Source organism: Engystomops pustulosus, chromosome 6 (genome assembly GCF_040894005.1).
Source record: "Engystomops pustulosus chromosome 6, aEngPut4.maternal, whole genome shotgun sequence".
Taxonomy (NCBI): domain Eukaryota; kingdom Metazoa; phylum Chordata; class Amphibia; order Anura; family Leptodactylidae; genus Engystomops; species Engystomops pustulosus.
In genome coordinates this window covers 90,903,211-90,926,937 of record NC_092416.1, presented here as the reverse complement: position 1 = coordinate 90,926,937, position 23,727 = coordinate 90,903,211, and the positions used below count along the sequence as shown (strand labels likewise).

Below are 23,727 nucleotides of genomic sequence, written 5' to 3'. Positions count from 1 at the left end.
ACTCATTGTCATGTTCAAGAAACCAGTTTGAGATGATTCCAGCTTTATGACATGGTGCATTATCCTGTTAAAAGTAGCCATCAGATGTTGGGTACATTGTGGTCATAAAGGGATGGACATGGTCAGCAACAATACTCAGGTAGGCTGTGGCATTGCAACAATGCTCAATTGGTACCAAGGGGCCCAAAGAGTGCCAAGAAAATATTCCCGACACCACCACCACCACCAGCCTGAACCGTTGATACATGTTGTTGACGCCAAATTCTGACCCTAGCATCCGAATGTCGCAGCAGAAATTTTTTCCAATCTTCTACTGTCCAATTTCGATGAGCTTGTGCAAATTGTAGCCTCAGTTTCCTGTTCTTAGCTGAAAGGAGTGGCACCCGGTGTGGTCTTCTGCTGCTGTAGCCCATCTGCCTCAAAGTTCGACGTACTGTGCGTTCAGAGATGCTCTTCTGCCTACCTTGGTTGTAACGGGTGGTGATTTGAGTCACTGTTGCCTTTCTATCAGCTTGAACCAGTCTGCCCATTCTCCTCTGACCTCTGGCATCAACAAGGCATTTCCGCCCACAGAACTGCCGCTCACTGGATGTTTTTTTTTTTTTTCGGACCATTCTCTGTAAACCCTAGAGATGGTTGTGCGTGAAAATCCCAGTAGATCAGCAGTTTCTGAAATACTCAGACCAGCCCTTCTGGCACCAACAACCATGCCACGTTCAAAGGCACTCAAATCACCTTTCTTCCCCATACTGATGCTCGGTTTGAACTGCAGGAGATTGCCTTGACCATGTCTACATGCCTAAATGCACTGAGTTGCAGCCATGTGATTGGCTGATTAGAAATTAAGTGTTAACGAGCAGTTGGACAGGTGTACCTAATAAAGTGGCTGGTGAGTGTATATGCCCATTAATTTCAATGAACTTTTAATGACTTCCAATCTACTCCCTCATACTGTAAGTATTCGTGTATAAGCCGAGGCTCCTAATTTTACCACAAAAAAACTGGGAAATGTTATTGACTTGAGTATAATCCCTAAGGTAGGAAATGCAACCGCTACTCTATTAAAATGTCCAGCAGCAGAGCCCCACTGAAATGTCCACTGCAGAGACCTCCTTTACATGTCTTCAGCAGAGATTAATCCCCCCAAAATGTCCACAGCAGGGCCCTCTTGAAAAAAAAAACCCTATACTCACCTTCCGCTTCTTCTTCTCAGCCCCGCGGCTCCTTCTTCTCTTCTGGCCCGCTTGGCGCATACACTATAACGTCATGTGGCAACGACACCGCTGCGTCATAGTGTGTGCGACCAGGCCGGAAATGGAAGACAGAGCCTCGGGGCTGAGGAGAAGAAGCCGAAGGTGAGTATAGGGTTTTTGAATATATGAATATCCGTCATTGGTCACACATACTGCTAACACTGCATTTCCAAGTGCAGAGCTAGCGCAGGGGGACTTTCCTCAACCCAATCTCCTAAGGATTTCCAGTGAAACGCATGCAATCGCTCATCCCTTTCTCAGCAGCAAACTGTACCCCATGCATATATAATTGACCACTGAAATGCCTGTATAGACTTCTGCTCTGCTGCATGCCTCCATGCAGACATGTTGTGATTTTATTGTTCAAATATATGCATGGGGTACAGTTTGCTAATGTTAAGAGGTTAAAGGACCTGTGATAATGTCAGCCCAATGAGGCCACGCCCCCCCCCCCCTCGACTCACTAAAGATATCCATGGTTACCAAGTAAAATTTTAAAGTTGATTATATGATGATCTAAGGGAAACCATTTTAGCTAAAAGAAGGGTGTCAGTTAATAGGGCTCTATGGGAACCTGCAACTAGCTGTATATGTGAAAAATGTGGCAATAGGTTTCCTTTAAAGGATCCCAATCCCGCCACTTGTTCTCTCTAATCTGGACATGTCATGATCACCTGAAAAAATTTGTGATAAAACGCAGCCCGCAGCATGGGGACAAGATGTCCGGCGATCTGGGCTGCTAATTATTCACGCCTCTCTCATGCTTGGAGAGGGGGTGACGTCATGCCTTCTGCATGATAGATGCCTCCCTCTCCCATGTTGGAGAGAGAGGTGAAATTAGCATCCCAGATCTCCGGGCATCACATTCCTGCGTCACAACCTACTTTTATAACTCTTTTTTTTTAGGTGATCCCAGTGCGCCGGGATCAAGATGAAGAGGAGTGTAGGTCAGTATGTGTAGGTGTTTTTTTTACTTTTTTGAAGTGGTAATTTTCCTTTAATGAAAACCTGCTTTCCTTTAATGGGCCCCTGCTCATGGTCAAGTGCAGTCACTCAAATGAACACTGGAATCAACTGACATTCTGGGGGAGATTACACACCGGTGTATGATAGCAGTCAGGCCCAGAACACTGGCATTGAAGCAGTGATAAATCTCCCCCACTGAGTTAATTCCAGCGATCAGAGGTTTGGGTCAGGAGATTCCTTCAGCACATCCATTTTCGCTGACTGCACTCATGGGGAAGAGACCTTATTGCGCAGCTTCCATCATTATTGGGCAGTGTTTCTATTGTGAACATAATGCACAAGGGTGCATTCACACGTTCAGTTTTTAAGATGCAGTTTGCAATGTCCAAACCAAGAGTGAAGTGACAAAAAGAGGAGGAGTAACATTTGTCAGTTATAAGTTCTCACCCACTATAATCCACCCCTGCTTTTGGCTTTGAAAACTGAAAAACTGTACATGGGAACACACCCTTAGGCCGGCGGCACACGTGGCGTGTTGAACTCGTTGTTGAACGCCGATGCAATCGAGCCGGAGCCCGCCCCGTTGGGTTTGCAAACGCAGCCAAAACGGCACGTGTGCCAAACACCCTTAGGCTTCGCCACACGCGTTTTGAACCCGTCATGCGGTTTTTAATGGACTGCTTAAAAACGGTCCAGAAACGGGTTCAAAACACGTGTGGTGAAGCCTAAGGGTGTTTGGCACACATGCCGTTTTGGCTGCATTTGCAAACGCAGACCAAACCGCACACACCGGGGCAGGCTGCGGCCTGATTGCATCGGCATTTCTATGGAAACGCATGCGATTGGGAAAGAGCCGCTGGTGTTTTGTATTAAATTAACACAAAACACCGGCGGCTCATTCCCGATCGCAGGCGATCACACCGGTGGTGTGGTTTGCTCTGCGTTTGCAAACGCAAACGCAGCCAAAACTGCACGTGTGCCACCGCCCTTAGGCTGCATTCAAAAGTTCTGTAGAATTGAGTTTAGAAATGCCTGGGATCGGTAACAAGTATCCAGTGTTTTGCATTTTTTACATGTATTTTGCATTGTTTTGCATGTATACATATGTTTCTAAATGGAATGCAAACGGGACATGTGAAAATTTTCCAATATACTTTCTGTATCAATTACTCAGGTTTTCTAGTACCTGTCTGTCCATCACTTTACTATAGACAGATAGATGCTTTCTATAGAATCACATCAAACAGAGATCTATTTAAAAAAAAAACAGGAGAAATTGATACAGAATGTATATTGGAAAATTGAATAACTTTTCACTACACAAAAAATATCAATTATTTGCTGAAACTGGACAACCCCTTTAAGTTACATTAAAGTCAATAGTGTCAATAGTGTATAGTGTCAGTTTTTAGAGGTTTTTTTAGATGAAGAAATAGACAAATATCGATATGATGGTTAGATTATAGATAAATGTGAGGAATAGAGAGAAAGATAGGTAGGCAGTTAAATATTAGTGATCAATGGGTAGATTGAAAAGCGTGATCGATAGGTAGGTAGAAATGAGATATCTATAGATGACATCTATGAGGGATAGACAGATAAATGTCTTGACATCTTTGAGGGATAGATAGATATCAGTGAGAATTTATCAATGCACTCAGGACAATCTTTGCGTTTCAAACTATAACTCAAACGCTGCATGTGAACCCAGCCTGAGAAACACAACATACTACTCTGCTGACAGCAATGAATGAACCCCATGCAATGCTACTGAATACTGTTCCTAGATTGAGGCTTACTACCTCATTTCATATTATTTAGTCAAGGATCGTCGTCCTGAGAAATCGAACTTTTACTCTTTTTGTCCCAATCCAGAACCAGTAGTCAACGTCTGAGCGTTTGGGATATTGCTTGGCAACGCAGCGACTAGCTGACGTTCCGCTTGAGTACAGCACGTCTACACCCAGAAAAGAGCTACTCTAACATGTGGGCTTGTCAACGTGGCAAGCTCCGACCAATAAGAAGCCAGCGCTCAGTCCAGAAGCTTCTCTAGCCACGCCCTTCATGAGGAGTTAACTATTCTAATGAGCGAGGGCTCGCTCTTTCCACGCCCAGCTGCTGCGAACATTTTAAAGGGGCCGCGCATCGAATATACAGACTATCTGCTATTACTGCTGCAGGAGCATCACAAGGTAAGGTCCAGTATGGGGTGTGTGGTGGGGGCTAGATTCAGCCCATTAGAGTGGGGATCGTATATTATTCCATCTTCTAATACACATACACGAGGGCTGCAAATGCATTCACTTTTACATCTTTGCACCATGTATTATACCCCCGAATCTAAGCTAACTGTAGTGACAGCTTGTAAGGACATTGTAGGAGTGCTAGTTCCTGCATCACTTACAGGGTCATGACCACTGCCTGAAGTGATTGAATAGGATGAAGGTCAGAGGTCACATGAATAGGTACCCATTAGGAATATACAGTAATGAGAAGCTTGGTTGTTACAGTGTGACCACTAGCAGAACAATGCGGACACTTCTCATACTTCTCGTGCTGGGTGTATGTGCCTCTTGGGTGGCAAGCAAACCGACTCAGGAGAAAAAAGACCGTGTCCACCATAACAAGGACCTGAGTGACCACAAACACGACGACAGCAAAGACTTCCAGTATGACCATGAAGCCTTTCTAGGAAAAGAAGAGGCAAAGACATTTGATCAGCTCACTCCAGAAGAAAGCCAAGAGCGACTGGGGTAAGGAAATGGCTCAAAAATCCTACATTATGAATGTTGCACTGATTGCCATTGTTTTAAATATTCTGTGTAATGACACTGTTTCTAAATACCTCAATTCTGTGAATGGGATTCTTTTCTTAAATATTGAAATGTATCTAATACTATCAGTGTGAGTGATTAGTTATAGGAGAGTGGATGTGCTGGTCATCTAATCTTCCATAGCCAAGTGGCTAGACCAAGATGGGCACTCGGAGACCTTGTTCCAGTGTTTCCTAGTCTGTGACTCTTTAGCTGCTGCAAAACTACAACTCTCAGAAAGTTTGCACTGGTTGTGGATCACTGCACTAGTCTTCATCCAGTGTGGCCGTGTTCTAGGGGTTTGGTGAGCTCCAGATTCATAATCTGCTCACGATTTATCAGGTAAATCCATCAGGACAACAATCAATAGTATGTTCTCTAGAACTGTCAAACTACTTTGATAAATATGCCACATGGGTGCCACCTCAAACTCGCCGTAAGACCTGGAGTGTTTGGACATGGGATACACTAGATGCTGCACAGCAATAACATTAGATATGGATTTTGCATCCTGCCCCAGAAGATCTTCCCAGTGATTAGCTTGGGCTTATTTCTGCAACCGCTTTCCAGGAATCTGAATCTGGTCTATTAATGAGATTATGGCCCAGGTGTATGCATATAATTGGTAATTACTACTTGTAGAAGCCTAAATGTAATTGTGACCCTCAATAGTCTGCAAAGTGCCCAGCATAATGCTGTTTTGGGTTAAGTTAACTCTGGGTTAAGTTAGGAGGTAGGATTTATAGAAGGTCTATAAAGTGCAGCTGCAACTCTAGCACAGCCTTCAGAAAGGAGGGACCATCTCCCACCCTACAGAGAGCCTTCAGGGGAGGGGGAGCGGGAACATTCCAGAATGTTAACGTGGCAGCATCCACATATTTTTTTCTACTTAAAGTAGGAGGGATAAGAATAGGAAGGGTCAGGTTTGTTCTTTTTAAGGATGCAGAAGACATCTGTACAAGTCTACTGTGCAGCACTGCTATGAAATTTTTTTTTTGCCTTTATATAGCGCTGAGGTTTTATACAGTAGTCCACTAGTCACTATAGGAAACAATAGACTGTCTGTTTTGCCATAATAACATATATTGGGGAAATTGTTAGCAATTGACTATATATACATTCTTACTTTCTCCCAATTTATCATGAAAATCCAGATCTGGTAGACAGACTTGTGACATTTCAAAACATTTCGCAAATTAAGATGCAAATCCACTTAAAAGGACTGTGATGGTTTTTTAGGAAAAAATAGGAACTAGTTTACATGTTGCATTAAGCCCTGTAGACATTAACCCCTTATGTGCACTATTCATCAAGCTGTCTAAACCACTATGATAAATCTTTTCCTGCCTAGTGACAAATCTGCCCATGTGAAAGTAGGTAGTTCTGTAAGTGTATTAAGGAATAGGATTAGGAAGAGGTCCAGCATTTGCATGGATTCCCCAACTGATTTCATTTAAAGGAAACCTACCATTTGATTTGATGCATTATGAAGCAAACCTACTTTGACAATGCTGTAGCGACATGGATGCAGGATCATATCTTGGTTAATCCCTGAGTTGAGTGGTTTTGCTGCAAAAACAATTATAACATTCAGGATGTTGGGAAAGCTGGGTGAGGCTGGCTGCCTACATAAACACATTACACACAGAGCTTGTCATTACACGTGGAGTTTAGTCAAGACATGACTAATCAACCTGAGCTGGATTACGCATACACAGCAGCTGGGGGATGGTGCAGCAATTGATTATTCTGGCTTCAGGCTCAAGCCTTTATGAAACATTTTATTAAAAATACTTAAAATTTGACTTTGATGGCAAAAAATTTGATCCAAACAGAAAATATTTACCTTCACATCTCCTAAATGTAATACATGGACATTTGTAGAGTTCACAAATGTGCCCTATTGATATGTTCACATAAATAAATCCACATAATATCACTAAAACTGTAATAATTAGATATCTGCTTTTCAGCTAGACATTTTTATCAATAAAACAGAATAAAAAGTAAAGGCGCCATAAAACCTATAGAATTTTGAAAGCAGACAACTAGGCGATGCATTTGGCAATTAACATTCAAAATTTTCTCTAAAATATGTACAAATCCAGATACTTGTATAAAGAAAATCTACTTTCCTAAAAAAGTAAGATGTGAGGAGATCATACAGACCCCATATGTGTATATTCACCAAAACATGCAGCAAAGGGAACTGCAGAAAATTCACACAGATCTATCATTGTCTGTTCCTTACACAATGGTAACCCAAATAAATAACTATATATCCATAAACCTCTCTAATGAGATAATAAAAGTCACGTTTAGATGTGCGCCATTGTATTATCACAATAACAGAACCCTCCCCGCTTCATAAGAATGAAAGTGAGAATGTCATAACATAGGTGTAAATAATGGAGGATGATGGGAAATAAAAACTTTATACCAGGACATGTATGTGTTTTTGGTGTTACATAGAACTTTATGGACATGTTCTGGTCGCGGTGTAGTCACATTAGGCGAAGAGGATTGAATGTTCATCGTATCAGGCAATTTTCCCAACAAAAAATAACTATCACAAAATAAAAGGGAATGAGAGAGAATGGGCCACATTTATCACTTTTGTGCACATAGGTGTAGTAGTTGTGCCTAAATTCTGGTGCACTGTTTTCCAGAATTATCACAAGCTTTTACAGAATTAGCACAACCATCTGTGATAAGTTAATTTCCTGCCTCTTATTAATCACTTTACTTTAACACAGTTTAGGCGCAATTTTGGCGCAGTTTCGGCGTAATGTTAGATTCAGGCACTTACATGTGATCCTGCTACAAGCTCCTCTCTGCTTCTCCCACAGCCCAGAATGAAGATAACACTCACAGCAGCACCCAGGTGTGTGACACCCTGCACCCAGTGACCTCCTCAGCAGGGGCTTCTCCTGTAGGGGATCCCCCAGTGCTGGTCTCCTACTGCACCCCTGTAATTCTGCACAATATCCCCCTCAGACACACTGGTGACACTGTGCAGAATTACATGGGGGACACCTGTCAGTACTATGTGCAACATTCTGTAACGTTCTCTTCTCTCTTGCTTTGAGCTCAGGATTCTGCAGAATGTTTTGTAAATAGAAGGTGATGAAGTGTAAATAGAGTCTGCAGCTCCTGTCTGCAGAGTATCTAATGACTGTATTATCTGTACTAGTGTCTGCAGAGTATCTCATGTCTGTATGATCTGTTCTAGTGTCTGCAGTGTCTGGATGAGCTTTTCTGCTAGAAATGAGCTGTTCTGCAAAGGGGCTCAGTGCTTTCTTCTCAGTTAACGCCAGCTCCGGGCTGGAGTGTTTTTGCGCCTAAATGAAAAGTCGCAAGTGATGAATATCATTAGGCGCATCAAAACATCTGGATTGCTAGGATAAATGAGGGAAAGCTGGTTATTTTTTGCTGCGCAGCTAGCATTTAGTCACATTTAGTCGCAAAAATGGCACAAAAAATGGTGCGCCTGAATGAAAAGGCGCAAAAACAACAGAAAAAAACTATTGATACATGTGGCCCAAAGTGTGTTCTTAGATTTGCATAGAGAAGGGTTAAAAACATGAATATTAGTTGATATTATCCCTTCTCAAAATGTAGTACTGGTAACATACAAAGTGAATATTTCCATTATCTGTGAGGTGCAGCAGCTCCTGTGTGCAGCAAATGCTCCCGCAGCCTGATGGCTAAGAATCTGGAGATGGGGGAGACCCTTCAGGGGGCTGTATCTCTGGCTCTGTGACACATAGAACCTCACTTCTTTTTTTCCTATGAAAGAAGAGTCTCCTCTTTTATATGAATCTAAATTTGTGTTTCTAAAATGCAGAAAAACGGAGATATTAACTGTTAAACTGCCGTCGGAAGTGATATTTATATATAAAAATGGCACCTCATATTCTCACTTTAAACCTGAATATCTCTGGATCCATAGCACCTAGAAACAAAATTCAAGATTCATTTGAAAGAAGAGATTCTCCCCTTTTTCCCTGGGGGCCCTGGGCAATTGCCACCTTTGCCTACCCATAGCGCCGGCCCTGACTAGGTATGTTTGGTTCATAATGCATCAAATCAAATAGTAGTGGTGATTTTGGATTCAAAATGAATGTCGCCTACATTAAAAACCTTTTCTATAAATGCCAAGTGACTACATACAACTTTGTAATTTGTCTTATTTGAGGAAAGTGCTTCCTTGTCTTATTATATCTCCTTCCCTAATTTGATTTTCAGCTTGAAATGTAGACTGAATTCTGTCTTGGTAGCTTTCTTGCTGAAGCCCACTGTGAGGGGAAGGTGGGGAGCAATTGCACACAACATCTTAAAGGGAACCTGTCACCAGGGACCTCATTTTCACTAAAGACAGATTGTAAAAGCCCATGACACCTGCAGTGCAAATCTGCCTTTCTGCCTTTTCTAAGCATTTGCATTACAATATAATTGTGTGTTATAACTTACTCTTGCATCCTGACAAAATCCTGGGGTAGTCACAGGGGCTGGACTTTAGTTTGCATGCATTTCAAAAAACATGTGACCTGTTTGAGCTGCAGGCTGTCTCCATGTATGTGCTCCTGTACAGCTTGTCCCTCCCCCACTGATGTCAGACTGACCAGGCTGTGACCTCTGAGAGGAAGCAGGACGTGGAGCTAGACAGGAGCCAAAGGTGGGGGCCATGCTCTGAGGAGTGAGTAACACAGACAAGTCACATGTTTTTTGAAATATATCCAAACCAAACTCCAGCCCCTGTGACTACCCCAGGATTTTGTCAGGGAGCAAGGTAAGTTATAACACACAATTCTATTGTAATGCAAATTCTTAGAAAAGGCAGATTTGCACTGCAGCTGTAATGGGCTTCTGCAACCTGTCTTTAGTGAAAAATGAGGTCCCTGGTGACAGGTTCCCTTTAAACTCAAGTTTACACCTGAATTTAGCACTTATTAATTGCGGGGGGAAATGGTGTGGCAGCCTCTGGTATTTGTCAGGCTTCTGAAACTTTTCAGGAGCTTACATAAGTTTAATGCTGCAGCCTGTATGCCTCGGTCCCTCTTCTTTCCTCCCCTCTTCCTGTCATGTACATTAAGCAGGCAGAGGAGGGAGGGAGATGACCGAGAGGAAGAATGTATGAGCAAACACACAGGCTGCAGCTGCCCATTCCCGAGGACTGGTCACACGCTGCTGGCAGGGAGCCAGGTAGTGTACTGGTGAATTCAAGGCTTGTATGCCAAAAGACTGGTGTACAAAACCTGATAAATGTCCCCTGTAGCCTTTGTAACTACATTTCCAGCACATTTGTGCTCCAGGACCTTCCTACTGTAATAAAAGGGCGTTTATTTCACAAGGGCTTATGAATTGTGGGTTTAGTGACAAAACGTGACGCCTTTGGGAGAGATTTGAGCAGAACTGTTCCAGTTGCCCATAGCATCCAATCAGAGCACAGCTGTTTATAAAATGATATCTGAGCTCTGGTTGGTTTCCATGGGCAACATGTACAGTTTTATCTCCCCCCTTTGACTGTAAATCTTGCCCTGTACTTGGCATCTAGCCATTTTCAGGCTTATTGGATTACTGGCTGGCACAAGAGATGCCGCTCAGATATTAACATGTGCAGTTTTTGGTTCATTGCAGGAAGATAGTTGATAAGATTGACAGTAATAATGACTCCTATGTCACAGCACCTGAGCTCTTGGCCTGGATCAAGTTTGTTCATGGACGGTTTGTCTCGGAGGATGTGGATAAGCAGATGCTGTTGTATGATAAGAACCGTGACGGCTCTGTGTCTTGGGAAGAATACTCCAATCAGACATACTCCCATCTTATAGGTAGGAGCCTCATCATCTTGGTTAATTGCTTTTTCCTCTTCCACTCACAGGAAGATAGTTGATAAGATAGACAAAAACAAAGATGGCTTTGTTACTGGCGAAGAGCTGAAAGATTGGATTACACACACCCAGAACCGATATATCTATGAGAATGTGAACAAGCACTGGGCAGATTATGATAAGAACAAAGATGATAAGATCTCCTGGGAAGAGTACAAGAACACCACTTATGGGTATGCTGCAGGTAAGGGGATGTGAGTATTGCCTGTCCTCATTGTGGAGGCCCCCTATCAAACTGCCTCTTTTTAAAGATGCTCTTCACCTGAAAGTTTCTTGGGGTATGGGAGAGGAACTCGGGGGTCTAAAGACTCCCTGCTAGTGGCTGGAGGCCAGAATAATCTAACATAGAACAGTTACAAGGGACATCCCCCTTCCCCTCCCAAACAGAATAGGGGAAAAGAAGTTTGGCAGCAGTTCTAGGTCACTTCAGCATTTTACAATTCTGTTTAGGTGAAGAACTTCTTTAAATAGTGAAAAACCAGCCATTAAGAATTAGGCTTATGTGAACTTTATGCTAATGGATACACTTCTTTTCTCACTGTAACATGCTTTCTTTACTTGCTACTTTTCTGTCATAAGTACATATATTCTGATATAAGTAAATGTATTTCAAGAGAAACCAGTTTTTTTTACCCCACTAAACTAACAGCACCCTCAGGTAGTGTATGAAATTATCTGTGTGATATCTTGCTTTTCGAGCTATTAAAAAAAAATTCCCCTCCCCCAAAGTCAGCCATATGACTCTTTTCTGCTCATTTTCACATGAAATGAGTCACGCCTAGAGGCTGCATGGTTTGTGTCACTTCTAAAGCTCCTATCATTTGTTCTATAGTGCTTAGAAACATGTATGTGTCATCTTTCAGATCAGGCTTATGGCTTTGTGAGATATAGGCATCTAAATAAATCTGTTAATGCAAGCTGCAGATTTAAAAAAACTAGATGGGGACTGGTTTTTTTTTTGTTTTTCTTTGCCTGGATGTCCAGTTCTATACCTCACAGAACCATGTGTCACAAAAGGCATGTTTCTAGTTACTATAGAACCAGACAAAGGATCTCTCCTTGTGATGAGAAGAGTCATATTTTCCTGATTTTGGGTGACATATTTGGTAGGTAAACAGGTAGGATTTTACATGAAATTCTAGATAGGACATTTTATACCCTACGTGGTTTAGTGGGGTAAAACTGGTGACAGGTTACCTTTGAATGAACCATAGATTATTCTTCCGCGTTTCATTTTGCATTGTTAAAAGAAAACCTCTTATGATCTTGCATGAGGTTTATGCATATGATGTGGCACATCTGTGAGCCACAAGGTGCATGACGATTCAACCATATTCTGTTATGTGTACACATTAGCTTTCTTGGCTGGCTTGGGTGCAGTTTGGGAGGGAGTGCTTGCTACTGGCAGGATTATGCTTTCATTCTCTTACTATGCATGTTATGGGAGATATAGGAAGCAAAGAATTATTCACTTCGTGAAAAAATGCGAGAATACAAATGAATTGTTTTAACCCATTTTATGGAGTGTTGAATGGCAAACCAAATTTCATGTAATGCATGGCCAGAGTAGACTGTGCATAAACCCTATGATTTAACCCCTTAAGGACGGAGGGTTTTTCGGCTAATTTCTCGCTCTCCAACTTCAAAAATCCATAACTTTTTCATTTTTACGTGTACAGACCTGTGTGAGGGCTTATTTTGTGCGTAACAAATTTTACTTTCCCGTAATGTTATTTATTTTAACATGCCGTGTACTGCGAAGCAGAAAAAAAATTCCAAATGTGGAAAAATTGAAAAAAAAACGCACGTGCGTCACGTTCTTGTGGGCTCCGTTTTTACGACTTTCACTCTTTGCTCCAAATAACATGCCTACTTTATTCTTTGGTTCGGTGCGATCGCGGTGATACCAAATTTATATAGGTTTTATTGTGTTTTAATACATTTTCAAAAATTAAACGAATGTGTACAAAAAAGAAAAAAAATTTTTTGCCATCTTCTGACGCTAATAACTTTTTCATACTTTGGCGCACGGAAATGTGTGAGGGGTCATTTTTTGCAAAATGGGGCGACGTTTTCATTGCTACAATTTTGAAGTCTGTGCGACATTTTGATCATTTTTTATTTCATTTTTTATGTTATGTAAAAAGGTGTAAAAGTCGCATTTCGGACATTTGGGCGCCATTTCCCGTCTCGGAGGTCACCGCCGGCCGTAACCGTTTTTATATTTTGATAGATCGGGCATTTTGGTACGCGGCGATACCTAATATGTCTGTGATTTTTACTGTTTGTTATGTTTTATATCCGTTCTAGGGAAAGGGGGGTGATTTGAACTTTTAATATTTTATTATTATTTTTTATTTTTTAAACTTTTTTTTTTCTTTTTTTTCACTATTTTTTAGACCATCTAGGGTACATTAACCCTAGATGATCAGATCGCTCCTACCATATACTGCAATACTACAGTATTGCAATATATGGCGTTTTTGCAGGTCTTACATTACAATGAGCCACTGGCTCATTGTAACGAACCTGCATAAACCATGTAGCCTCGTGTCAAGAGAAGACCCGAGGCTACCATGGTAACCGATCGCCGCCCCCCGATGACGTTCGGGGGCGTGGCGATCGAAAAAAAGATGGCGGCGCCCGCGCTTAGAGGGTTAATAGCCGCGATCGGTGCAAGCACCGACCGCGGTTATTAGCGGTGGGGTTTTTGTGCAAAATGCAAAAACCCCCACCTCTGTATGAAGAGGACTCAGCCCGTGAGCCCTCTTCATACATCCCTTATACCTCTGCGCCGTAGAGCTACGGCGCAGAGCGTTAAGGGGTTAATATAGAAAGGATCATGCACCAGGCATGAGATTGGAATAGTTTTTATTTAGTATGTAAACCATAAATGTATCTTGCCACAAGTGAGATTTTATTCTCTACTCTTCCATAATGTATCATCTTAAAAACAATGACAATGGTTCATCTTTCTTAGGAGAAGAAGAGTTCTATGATGTCCCTGACAAAGAAAGATACAGACAGATGCTGAGGCGCGATGAGAGAAGATTTAAGCAAGCCGACAGAGATGGTGACCTGATTGCAACTAGGGAAGAGTTCACAGCTTTTCTGCATCCAGAAGAATTTGACTACATGCAAGATATTATTGTGACCGTGAGTATTGTTTGTTTTTATTAAGTGGCAACTATACATTTTTTTTTTTCTGATGGGGTCAGTTTTTTACGGTAAGTATAAGGCTACATTCACACTGCCGTATGGGGGACGTATATACGTCCGATATACGTTCCTCCCCCCCCCCCCCCCCCCATAGACGGCAATGGGCGTACTGCTCCGTACCCCGTAGAAAGATAGATGTCCTATCTTTTTCCGTAGTACGGCATATAAACCCTGTACCCGGATAATGTAACCCCTTTGTCACCGCACATAATGTGAATTGACATATATTTATATGATTTATAATTTGAACTTTTTTTCCACTGATTATGTCATGAAACGTTGTATGTACCACTGGTGAAATAAAATATCACTTTTAATCACGGAGTGCTGCTTCCCTGCATTGGATACTCCAATACATCAGTATTGCAGAGTATTATCATGAACAAGCAATCAGATGACTGCTTGTTCATGTCCCATGGCGGAACTAATAAAAAAAAAAGTTTTTAAAAAAAAAAAGTTTATTCAATAAAAAATTAATAAAGCAATAAAAATGTCCATAAGCCCCAAAACATATAGAGGGACATATAATGCACAAAAAAGGCTAAATTTAAACACAAACCCCACATATATGGTATCACTGTGTCCGTAGCAACCCGTAGAATAAAAGTAAATAATTATTGGACCCGTACAATGACCACCGATGACTTTTTCTTATTTCCTTAAGTTTTTTGTGATTATTTCCAACAAAAAAAAAAAATCGGCCAACCCTTTCCACTAAAATGAAGTAAAACGCCCAAATCGCTTTAATAAGTAACAGTGTTCAAAAGTTATTACCATATAAAGCGATGCATGTCAGAATAAAAAAAAATGGGGCTGAGGCTTAAGCTGTAAAATGGCTGCGTCCTTAAGGGGTTAAATATGTTTTTCCTTTTCACACTTTGGGGACAACTGAGACCACTATCCTATGTGTGGGTTTTAAATGCAGAGTGAGCTGGGAAGGAGTGACAGTTCTTTTAGACATGGGTGCAATGTTGAATCCGTGTTATCTGGGCCCTTTTATTCTCTAGATCAGGGGTGCACAACAGTTATTGTTCCAAGGGCGGAATTGTTATGGGTCTCAACTGCACTAGTAAACAGTACCTTAGATGCACCAACAACCATGATACAGCAGCAAATGCCACAGCAGAAATGCCACCTAATTAAATCAGAGGCCAAATACAGCATTTGTTCCAAAACTAATACAGACCCCTTCCCAGGCATATGTAATACAGTAGACCTCTGGAGCAGACAGAAAAATCATGGGAATAAATGCTTCTCTTCTCCCCCACTATGTCACACTGGACTTTCTTCTTTACTCCATGTGCTGCTCTGTGTCCTGATGCTGGTTGCATGTGGTGGTATTGGGACCCAGAGAAGTAAGTACAGCTGTAAGTTGTTACTGTTCCTGGGTCCTAGCCTACTCTGGGCACCTCTCTGCTGTGGGGCCTGATGTTGGCACATACAACTAGTGTCAAGATGCAGAGAAGGAGAATCCCAGAAGTAGCATGTACTTGTCAGATAAAATCATGGTTTCCCAGCCTCCTGCATCAATGAGTGCTTCCATCAGTAGGGTTGGGGCCGCATGCCAAGACTGCAACGACTACAGTTGCTGGTGGTAGGGAACGTTGTCTGGCTTGCTCCTAAAATAAGAACTCTAAACTTTCTGTCTTATTTGTTAACAGGAAACCATTGAGGACATAGATAAAAATGGTGATGGTTCAGTGGATGCTGATGAATACATTGGTAAGTTGTATAGCTGAAAAATATTACTTTGTTTTAATAAACCCTATTTGTGCATGTGGAGGAATCTCCCATGGGGCCTTCTGTATGAGCCCTGCCTCCCCAGGATTCTCTTGATGTGCACAGTACCCAAGAGGGATTTATATATGTTTTTATTCCCACTATTCTTTTAATGGTATTTTATCCCTCATTGAAATAAAGACAAATATAATATACATATATATAAACCCCTCTGCCCCCCCCCAAAAAAAAGCTGTATACTTATTTTTATTGATACTTTCATAAAGTATAAATATGTCAGTATTCTCCTACTTGCATCCAAAAAAATAAAACGTTTCCATATACATATATTAAAGCATAAGACTCATTTTGGCATCTTATCAGTATATATTGCAATACAGCAGGAAATGCAGGATTAAAAGTGTAGTAGACTACTATAGTTCATCCTGCTTCCTATTTATGAAATCATAAAAAAAAAAATGCTGTTGTGAACTTGCGCTTGCCTGTTAAAGGAAAAATCTTCTTATCATTGAATGTTTGCATCCCTTAGCTGACATGTACACACCTGAAGCTGATGAACCAGAGCCTGAATGGGTTAAAACTGAACGCCAGCAGTTCAGTGATCACCGTGATTTAAATAAGGATGGCAAGATGGACAAGTCGGAGATAAGCCACTGGATCAATCCACATGATTATGACCATGCAGACCTGGAGGCCAAACATCTTATCTACGAGTCTGACAAAGACAGAGTAAGTGGTCAGAGGATTCACACAAGGCATGTGCGTTCACAAAAAAAACCTAAAGGCTTAACCTCTTAACATTGCAGAGCCACTAACGCTGTATGAAGAGGGCTCACTGGGTGAGCTCTTGTAAGTAAATTGTAAGGGATAGTTTAGTAGGTGGTGGAGGAGAGGGCTTGGAGAAGACTAGAACGTAATGCCCTTCTTTCAATTCTATCACCAAGGCTTGGCACATGCTTATTACAGTGTGATGTTCTCCAGCTTCTCTGGATTACAAATGGAGCCTCACTACTAGAATCCTAGGTTCCTTTGCAGGAGCAGTGGTGACACAGACATAAATACTGTAATTAATCTGCTGACACTTATCTGTGCACAATGTGGAGGTGTTTTGTGTCATTTGTTGATGCTGGATCCTGCTGAGCGCAAAGTTGTTGTTATTTTTCTTCTCCTATTGGTGTGTGTGTGTCTGTGTGTGTGTGTCTGTGTCTATGTACCGACAGCTGTGTAAGCACAGGACTGAATATAACATCGGTCCATGTTCTGAATGTGTAAGATGTATGCTGTACCTTTAAACTCTTCACTACTTTTAAAATTTACATATACATTTGTATGTTGCTAGCAGTCAGTTCTTGGTATTGCCTCATTTTCTACAGTCCAAGGAAATTCCCAATCCCCAGCAGCTGGCCATTTATTTGCTGTGGCATTACCCTGCCTCAACACATACTTCAATTAGGTCACTCATTAGGCTGCACTTTATTATATGGAATGTATACTGACTGCAATCCTTTTTCTTAAGGATGACAAGCTGACAAAGAAGGAAATCTTGGACAATTGGAACATGTTTGTGGGGAGCCAGGCAACAAACTACGGTGAAGACTTGACAAGGCGGCATGATGAATTTTAAGAGACTACATCTTCCTGCTCCTAAATGAGCGTATAACAGCACATTGCTGGTTACTTACAGATTGGATTCCAATTGTGGCAACTGGGGGCTGGATGGGGATGAAGTTGTGTATATCTTTACTTGGGTTTTCAGATGCTCAAAATATAGGACTTTAGACATCATATGGAATTGATGCCATCAGTTCCCTTTCAGTCCTGCAACCACTGGGGCAGGTTTTATCAAACTATGAAGACGATAGTCTGTAACCCATAGCAACCATTGACCACACAGCTTTAATTTCTTAATCTGTTCTAGGAAATTAAGCCTATAATTAGGTGGTCTAGAAATGTTCAGTATGTCTGACAGACTTAATAAATGAGACCCACATTTTTCCTCTGTGGGAATCTCATTACTTTGCAAAGCAGTAAAACTGCTCCAAAACTGGTGAGAGGGACAGAGGTGCTTATGATGTCCATTCAGATTGTTTACATTTTCTAATGATCCCTTGCAGCCTGTATGCAGGTGTAACCCTCACCATTCTTTTTTGGGGTAGATTTTATACACAATCCCTGGGATATTTTCTACATTAGATTTGTTTCTTTGTGTCCATCCTTACCCATATAATGACCAGTATTAAATGTAGAAATGTTCACTCCACATACAATGGAACTGCAGATTTAGTATTACTCCACTAGCTAGGCTTAATTGACTTTTTTCCCATTTGTAGTAACTTTTTTGAGACCATTGTTACCTGTGACTGATCTAATCTTATTTGTGATCCTTTTTTCCTGCCCACCATCACTTATTTTCAAGAAATAAAATTTTTTAGAAAAACTATTCTGATTTAATTTAAGGACTTTACTAGGCTTGTAATGTACCAGTTTATGCTATCTGTATATATAAACCTGAGGCTACATTCAAATTAACGTGTGCCCACCGGCACCTGGGAGAGGAGGAGGTGAGCACTGCTCACCCTTGCCCTTTTCCACAGTAATGCATGGCACTGCATCCCGGAGAAAGATGGGACATGTCCAATCTTTCTCACTGCTATGGAACGGTACGGTGCGGCACTGTACCGCTCCCGTGTGGTGCAGTGTGTCCATTGCTGTGTATGGGGGACGTATATACCGGACATATACACGTTTCCCCCACACACACACACGTTCGTGTGGATGTATCCTGAACCCAATTCCTTACATCATAGGTGAGAATTGTACCCCTGGACCAAAAAGCCAGATTGGATGTTGTGTGCAAAGGCTTTTTGCCTACATCCATTGCTGTTGGCTCTAGCAAATGCACCAGATCACATGACATGACAAGTGATTTATTGGAAAAGAGCATTTCTGGGATTTTAACCCCAATCAAGAATCACACCCCCTAGACCAACGAGCCAGCAGCAGGCATGTTTCCAAGGCAGTACAGCAGGCTAACCTGACGGCTTTGCTGTTCAAGAAACTAACATTGAATTTGGCCTAAAAACCAGCCTTCTATACCTGCACCTCTGGTAAAGACCACATAACAGGCTTGGGAACCATAAGGCTATATTCACACTGCCGTTGCCCACCCGTACCGTACCGCAGCTCACCCCCGCCCCTCTCCATAGCAACCTATGCCGCACGGCGCCGTATTACGGGAAAAGATAGGACATGTCCTATCTTTTTCCCGGGTACGGAACGGTACGGTGCCGCACGTGTGCTGCACCGTACCGCTCCCGTAGGGTGCCGTGCGCCCATAGGAGTGTATGGGGGACTTATATTGGCCGTATATACGTCCTCCATACGTTCGTGTGAATGTAGCCTAAGGAAGAGTGAGGTAGGAACAATTCACACACGCCAGGCTCGTCTAGAATTAATACCCGAGGCAAGAATCAAACCCCTAGACAAACAGACTGTTTTGGCTTGTCATGCTACAGGCAATATTTTCTTGCACTTAAACACTTGATATGGTCTCATGTCACAGACTTCAAAGAAGAATTCTGACCAAAGAAAGTTTCCTCTTGCGGGAGAAAAACTGGGCTCGTCCAGGATTTGAACCCAGGAGCTCTTCGGCCATAGTTAGAATCATACCTCAAGGCCATTGCTGGCGAACCTATGGCATTTGTGCCAGAGATGGCACTCTGAGGCATCTCTGTGGGCACACAGGCTGTCTCCCAGGCACAGAGTTTGCCAGACATGGCATCTTCCTGCAGTCTCAGGCAGTCCAAGTAGTGCCCTGCTATTGTAAAGTGACCCAACCTGTGCTGCTTGGTAGTGTCCAAAGAGTGAAAAGGTGTCGGATTGGAGCTGAAAGATTCTGGTAGCGATAAGTTTGTTACTGCCTAAATTGCTGTGTTGGCACTTTGGGCACTCAATCTCTAAAAGGTTCACCATCACTGTCCTAGGCCAACGAACCAAAGCGGGTGGTGGGAGTTAGCAGCGTTTTTCTCTTTGTGATAAATGTATATGCAATAAGGGGGTAGTTTGAGCTCCATTGTTGACTAAAGTGGTACCAGCTCTAATTGTGGGCTACACACCAATGGCTATACACCAATGTATATGTAAGAATTAAGATCTCTAAGCAGAAGAACGAAATAAGCAAATGTTTGGGTTTTTGTTTTGTTTTTTGCCACCTTTATTCATTAGCCAGCTGGAAGTGCCACACTTAATAATTGATACTGATTTTCTGATTTGGTGGTAAATGTACAGAGATACACTGAAGATCAAAATAACAGAAAAAGTTACCCAAATGTCAAGTTCATTGACATGAGTAAAATAACATTTTAACTTATTTCATAAATTGCATATTCTAAAGCACAGAATAAATCTGTGAATGAGAGAATTGTAAAATACACAGAACAAAATTAGAGAACACTTTCAGATATCTGCAAGTTATTGGAATTAATCTAGCACCTGGTACAAAATGATGTGCTGTACTAAAGTGATTGAAACCATCAACCAGCAGGTCATCCAGATGAAGGCCAAAGGGGTGACCTTATCAGCCATAGCAAGAGCAGTTGATCGTTCTGAGTCTGTGATTTATAGGGGGACATGTATCACTCCTATTGCTTTTTTTGTGTGCAAATTTGTGAGACTTTCCAAAGCTTGAGACTTTTTAGGTGCAGAATCAAGCAGTGTACAAAAGTTAGCTGCCTCCAGGATTTAATGCATTAGCCACATTTATCTTTGTAGCCCAGATGTTTGTTCAACTTGTGCAACTTTTGGGCTCTGGAATGGTTCCATTCTTGCACCTTAAGTCCCAAAACAGAGCATGCTGCACCCAGACTTACTTTCACAGCTACTATTTGGGACTAAAAAGATGCAATAATGAGACTAAAAACTCATCACATGTATCACAAATGGGAAAATCTTTAGATACATTGCAATGATTAAGTAGGCCAACTTCAGGAAATTTGAAAAAGTGGCAGCCAAAAAACTGATACATGTGCCCCGTAGAATACTAGTTGTAGCTCCTGGCATTGCCCAGGATAGGAAATAACTGGTCTTAGCTATAACAAAACAGAATGGGTTAACAAAAAATATTTTATATGTATATCTCTCTGACTCTGTGTGTCTCTGACTGTCTCCAACTGAGACTGACTGTCTCTTTCAATGAATGTCTCTGACCTTCTCCATCTTTGACAGTCTCTTTAAGTGACTGTCACTTTGTCTATGGGGAGATTTAGCAGAAGTGTCTGAAAAACGAATTTCTCTAGTTGCCTGTGCCTATTTGCACAGCTGTTTATAAAATTACAGCTGATTTGTTTCCATGGGCAACTGAAACCGTTTTACCTCAGACATTTCCGATAAATCTCCCCGTGTCTGTATTTCTATCCATGTTACCTCACACACGTGTCTTCTACTCATTGCCTTTAGTAACCAAAGCTCAGAGCTCATATTAATGACCTGTGGTAGAATAGCAACCAATCACGGCTCAGCTTTAACTGCCACAGCAGCAGCAGCCAATGGCTCCTGTACATGAAGAAAGAATTACCCATGGAGATTCTCTGCATTATCCTGTCCCCTGTTCCATTTATCTTTCGAGAGGAATCCACCTCAGGAGCGTAACTAGAAGAGGCTGAGCCCCATAGCAGATTTCTACATGGGCCCCCCTTCCCCTTAAAAAAAAAAAAAAAAAAAATCCATATTTAGGCTGCATTCACATAAACATGATCGCTTCTCACACCTCCCCTCTGCATAGAGAATAGAGCCACATGGTCTTTCTTACGGCCATAGATAGAGCACGCTCTGTCTCTTTTGCGGCCAGGGCTCGCCTTGAAAAAGGCTCCTAGCGAGCCGAAACGTCCCTGTACTTTGTTGTACTCTTTAAACATGGAATAAAGAAGAACATTTTTTTCACCTAATACTGGACGTCTTGGAGTGCTTCCTATTTTCGCAATTATATATTGAAGGAACTGGGGCCTGGTCCTACTGAGCTTGCACCCGCTACTCTCTACTTTTGTGTGCTGTTAGTATATACCAAAGGAAAATACGGTGTATATATATGCATCTACTGTATCTATACACGCACATGTTTATATAAAGCATATCTATGGGCACATTTAAATATATGCACATCTATGATGTATGTGGGTTTTTGTATATGCTGTGTATATGGTATGTATATGCTGTAAATGTGTGTGTGTATAAGTGTATACTTGTATGTATATGGGCGTGAGTATACGAGTGTAGAACTTTGTGCGTTTATATAAGTATATACAGTTATGTATATATCAGTGTTTAAATGTGTGTAATTGTATAAAAATGTCTGTATAAGGGTACATTCATAAGAACGTATGGGGGACGTATATCTGGCTGCAAATTTGCTGCCGGATATACTTCCCTCATAAGCGTCAATAACGTCTCAGCTCGGTATGGTGAGCACAACGAGTACTAACTGTTTCGATCCATGGCCGCAAAAGAGATAGAGAAGGCTCTATCTATGGCCGTAAGAACGACCATGCGGTTCTATTCTCTATGGAGAGGGGAGGTGTGAGACGCAATCACCTCTCCAGCGTGCCAGACGTGTACCTGCCGGGCTTTAGCCGCACATTTATGTGAATGCAGCCTAAATATGGATATTTTTTTTTTTTAAGGGGAAGGGGGGCCCCCCCATGTAGAAATCTGCTATGGGGCCCAGCCTCTCCTAGTTACGCCCCTGAGGCGGATTACCCTCGAAAGACAAATGGAACAGAGGACAGGATAATGAAGAGAATCTCCATGGGTAATTCTTTCTTCATGTAATTGCCCGCCAGTTCAGCACTGAACAGGGCAAGGATCAGTCTCATTATACAGTGTCTCGATGTTTAGGAGTATTTGGATTGAAAGCCCACTCTGCCGTGACCAAAAACGCACTAGCAGAAAGAAATTAAAAGACTCACCTTTGCTGGCAGCATGTGGTCAGAATACATTATGTTCATCAACAAACTGGGGAAAGACTGAATCCAAAGCGTAAAGAGCTCAGTGAAAGGTGGTGGAGGAAATGTTCACATACATACATCTACATGGCATGCAAATGCAAGTATCAGAACCTTCTTCAACAACATGTGCTTTTATCCTTGCATTCATCAGCCAGCAATTTTGATGCAGTCCTTTTCTAAAGAGAAAAACTCTGGAAAATCCTAAATGACAAAGTTAAAACCCACAACTGTCACAGAACTGTGGAAAAGAGTGGACCAAAATCACACCAGAGCCATGTGAGAGACTAGAGCTGAAGTCATTCAAAGCAAAGGCCTGTACTGATTGGTGACTGTTGTAATTATAATGCAATTGTAATATTTTCCTGTGATACAATCATTGTTGATCATCTTATTTTGTTGCTAAACAAAAAGTTTTTATGTTTGGTAATTGTGTGAAGCACTATTCTAGCGGTGTAGTGTAACCCTTACAAAAAAATCCATCAAATGTTGATCAATGGAGATTTATATTTTCAGAAAAATTGTAATTAAGTGATCAGATGTGGTTCTCTAATTTTGATCTCCAGTGTACACAGTGTGTGTGTGTATATATATATATATATATATATATATTTTTTTTTTTTTTTTTTTTTTTTTTTTTTTATAGTTTACCTGGTCTCCTGCAGAACATGTGAAGGGTTTACAGCATACAAACAGGCTTAAATTTCTAACAATTGTTTTAGTTACCTGTAAAAGCCAATAAGAATCTAGCTTTCTTTCTTCAGTAAAATAAAAAGCTGTGTTGTGATTGATTGTCATCTAAATTAATTATTTTAGACACTTGAATGTGATCCAATATTTCTGTTCA

General features: G+C 41.5%; 1 protein-coding gene across 2 annotated transcripts; it reads left to right on the top strand.

Moving 5' to 3' along the window:
• The first annotated feature begins 4,116 nt into the window (after positions 1–4,116).
• Positions 4,117–18,325, top strand: RCN3 (reticulocalbin 3). Of its 2 annotated transcripts, none has more exons than XM_072110365.1 (7): positions 4,117–4,411; positions 4,730–4,972; positions 10,673–10,866; positions 13,907–14,082; positions 15,807–15,867; positions 16,415–16,614; positions 17,402–18,325. In XM_072110365.1, exons 2-7 carry the CDS (start codon positions 4,749–4,751, stop codon positions 17,507–17,509), a joined length of 963 nt encoding a protein of 320 aa, XP_071966466.1. In that variant the 5' UTR covers positions 4,117–4,411; positions 4,730–4,748; the 3' UTR covers positions 17,510–18,325. The 2 variants fall into 2 exon arrangements, with proteins under 2 accessions (XP_071966466.1, XP_071966464.1); XM_072110363.1 differs by lacking the exon at positions 10,673–10,866 and adding an exon at positions 10,917–11,110 and having other exon boundaries at positions 4,118–4,411.
• Positions 18,326–23,727: the final 5,402 nt, after the last annotated feature.

Excerpts from the sequence above, each read along its gene's own strand:
- RCN3 (XM_072110365.1), top strand. The coding sequence starts at position 4,749 with ATGCGGACACTTCTCATACTTCTCGTGCTGGGTGTATGTGCCTCTTGG. Across the intron at positions 4,973-10,672 it reads GAAAGCCAAGAGCGACTGGG|GAAGATAGTTGATAAGATTG; the intron begins GTAAGGAAATGG and ends GGTTCATTGCAG. Across the intron at positions 14,083-15,806 it reads TGCAAGATATTATTGTGACC|GAAACCATTGAGGACATAGA; the intron begins GTGAGTATTGTT and ends ATTTGTTAACAG.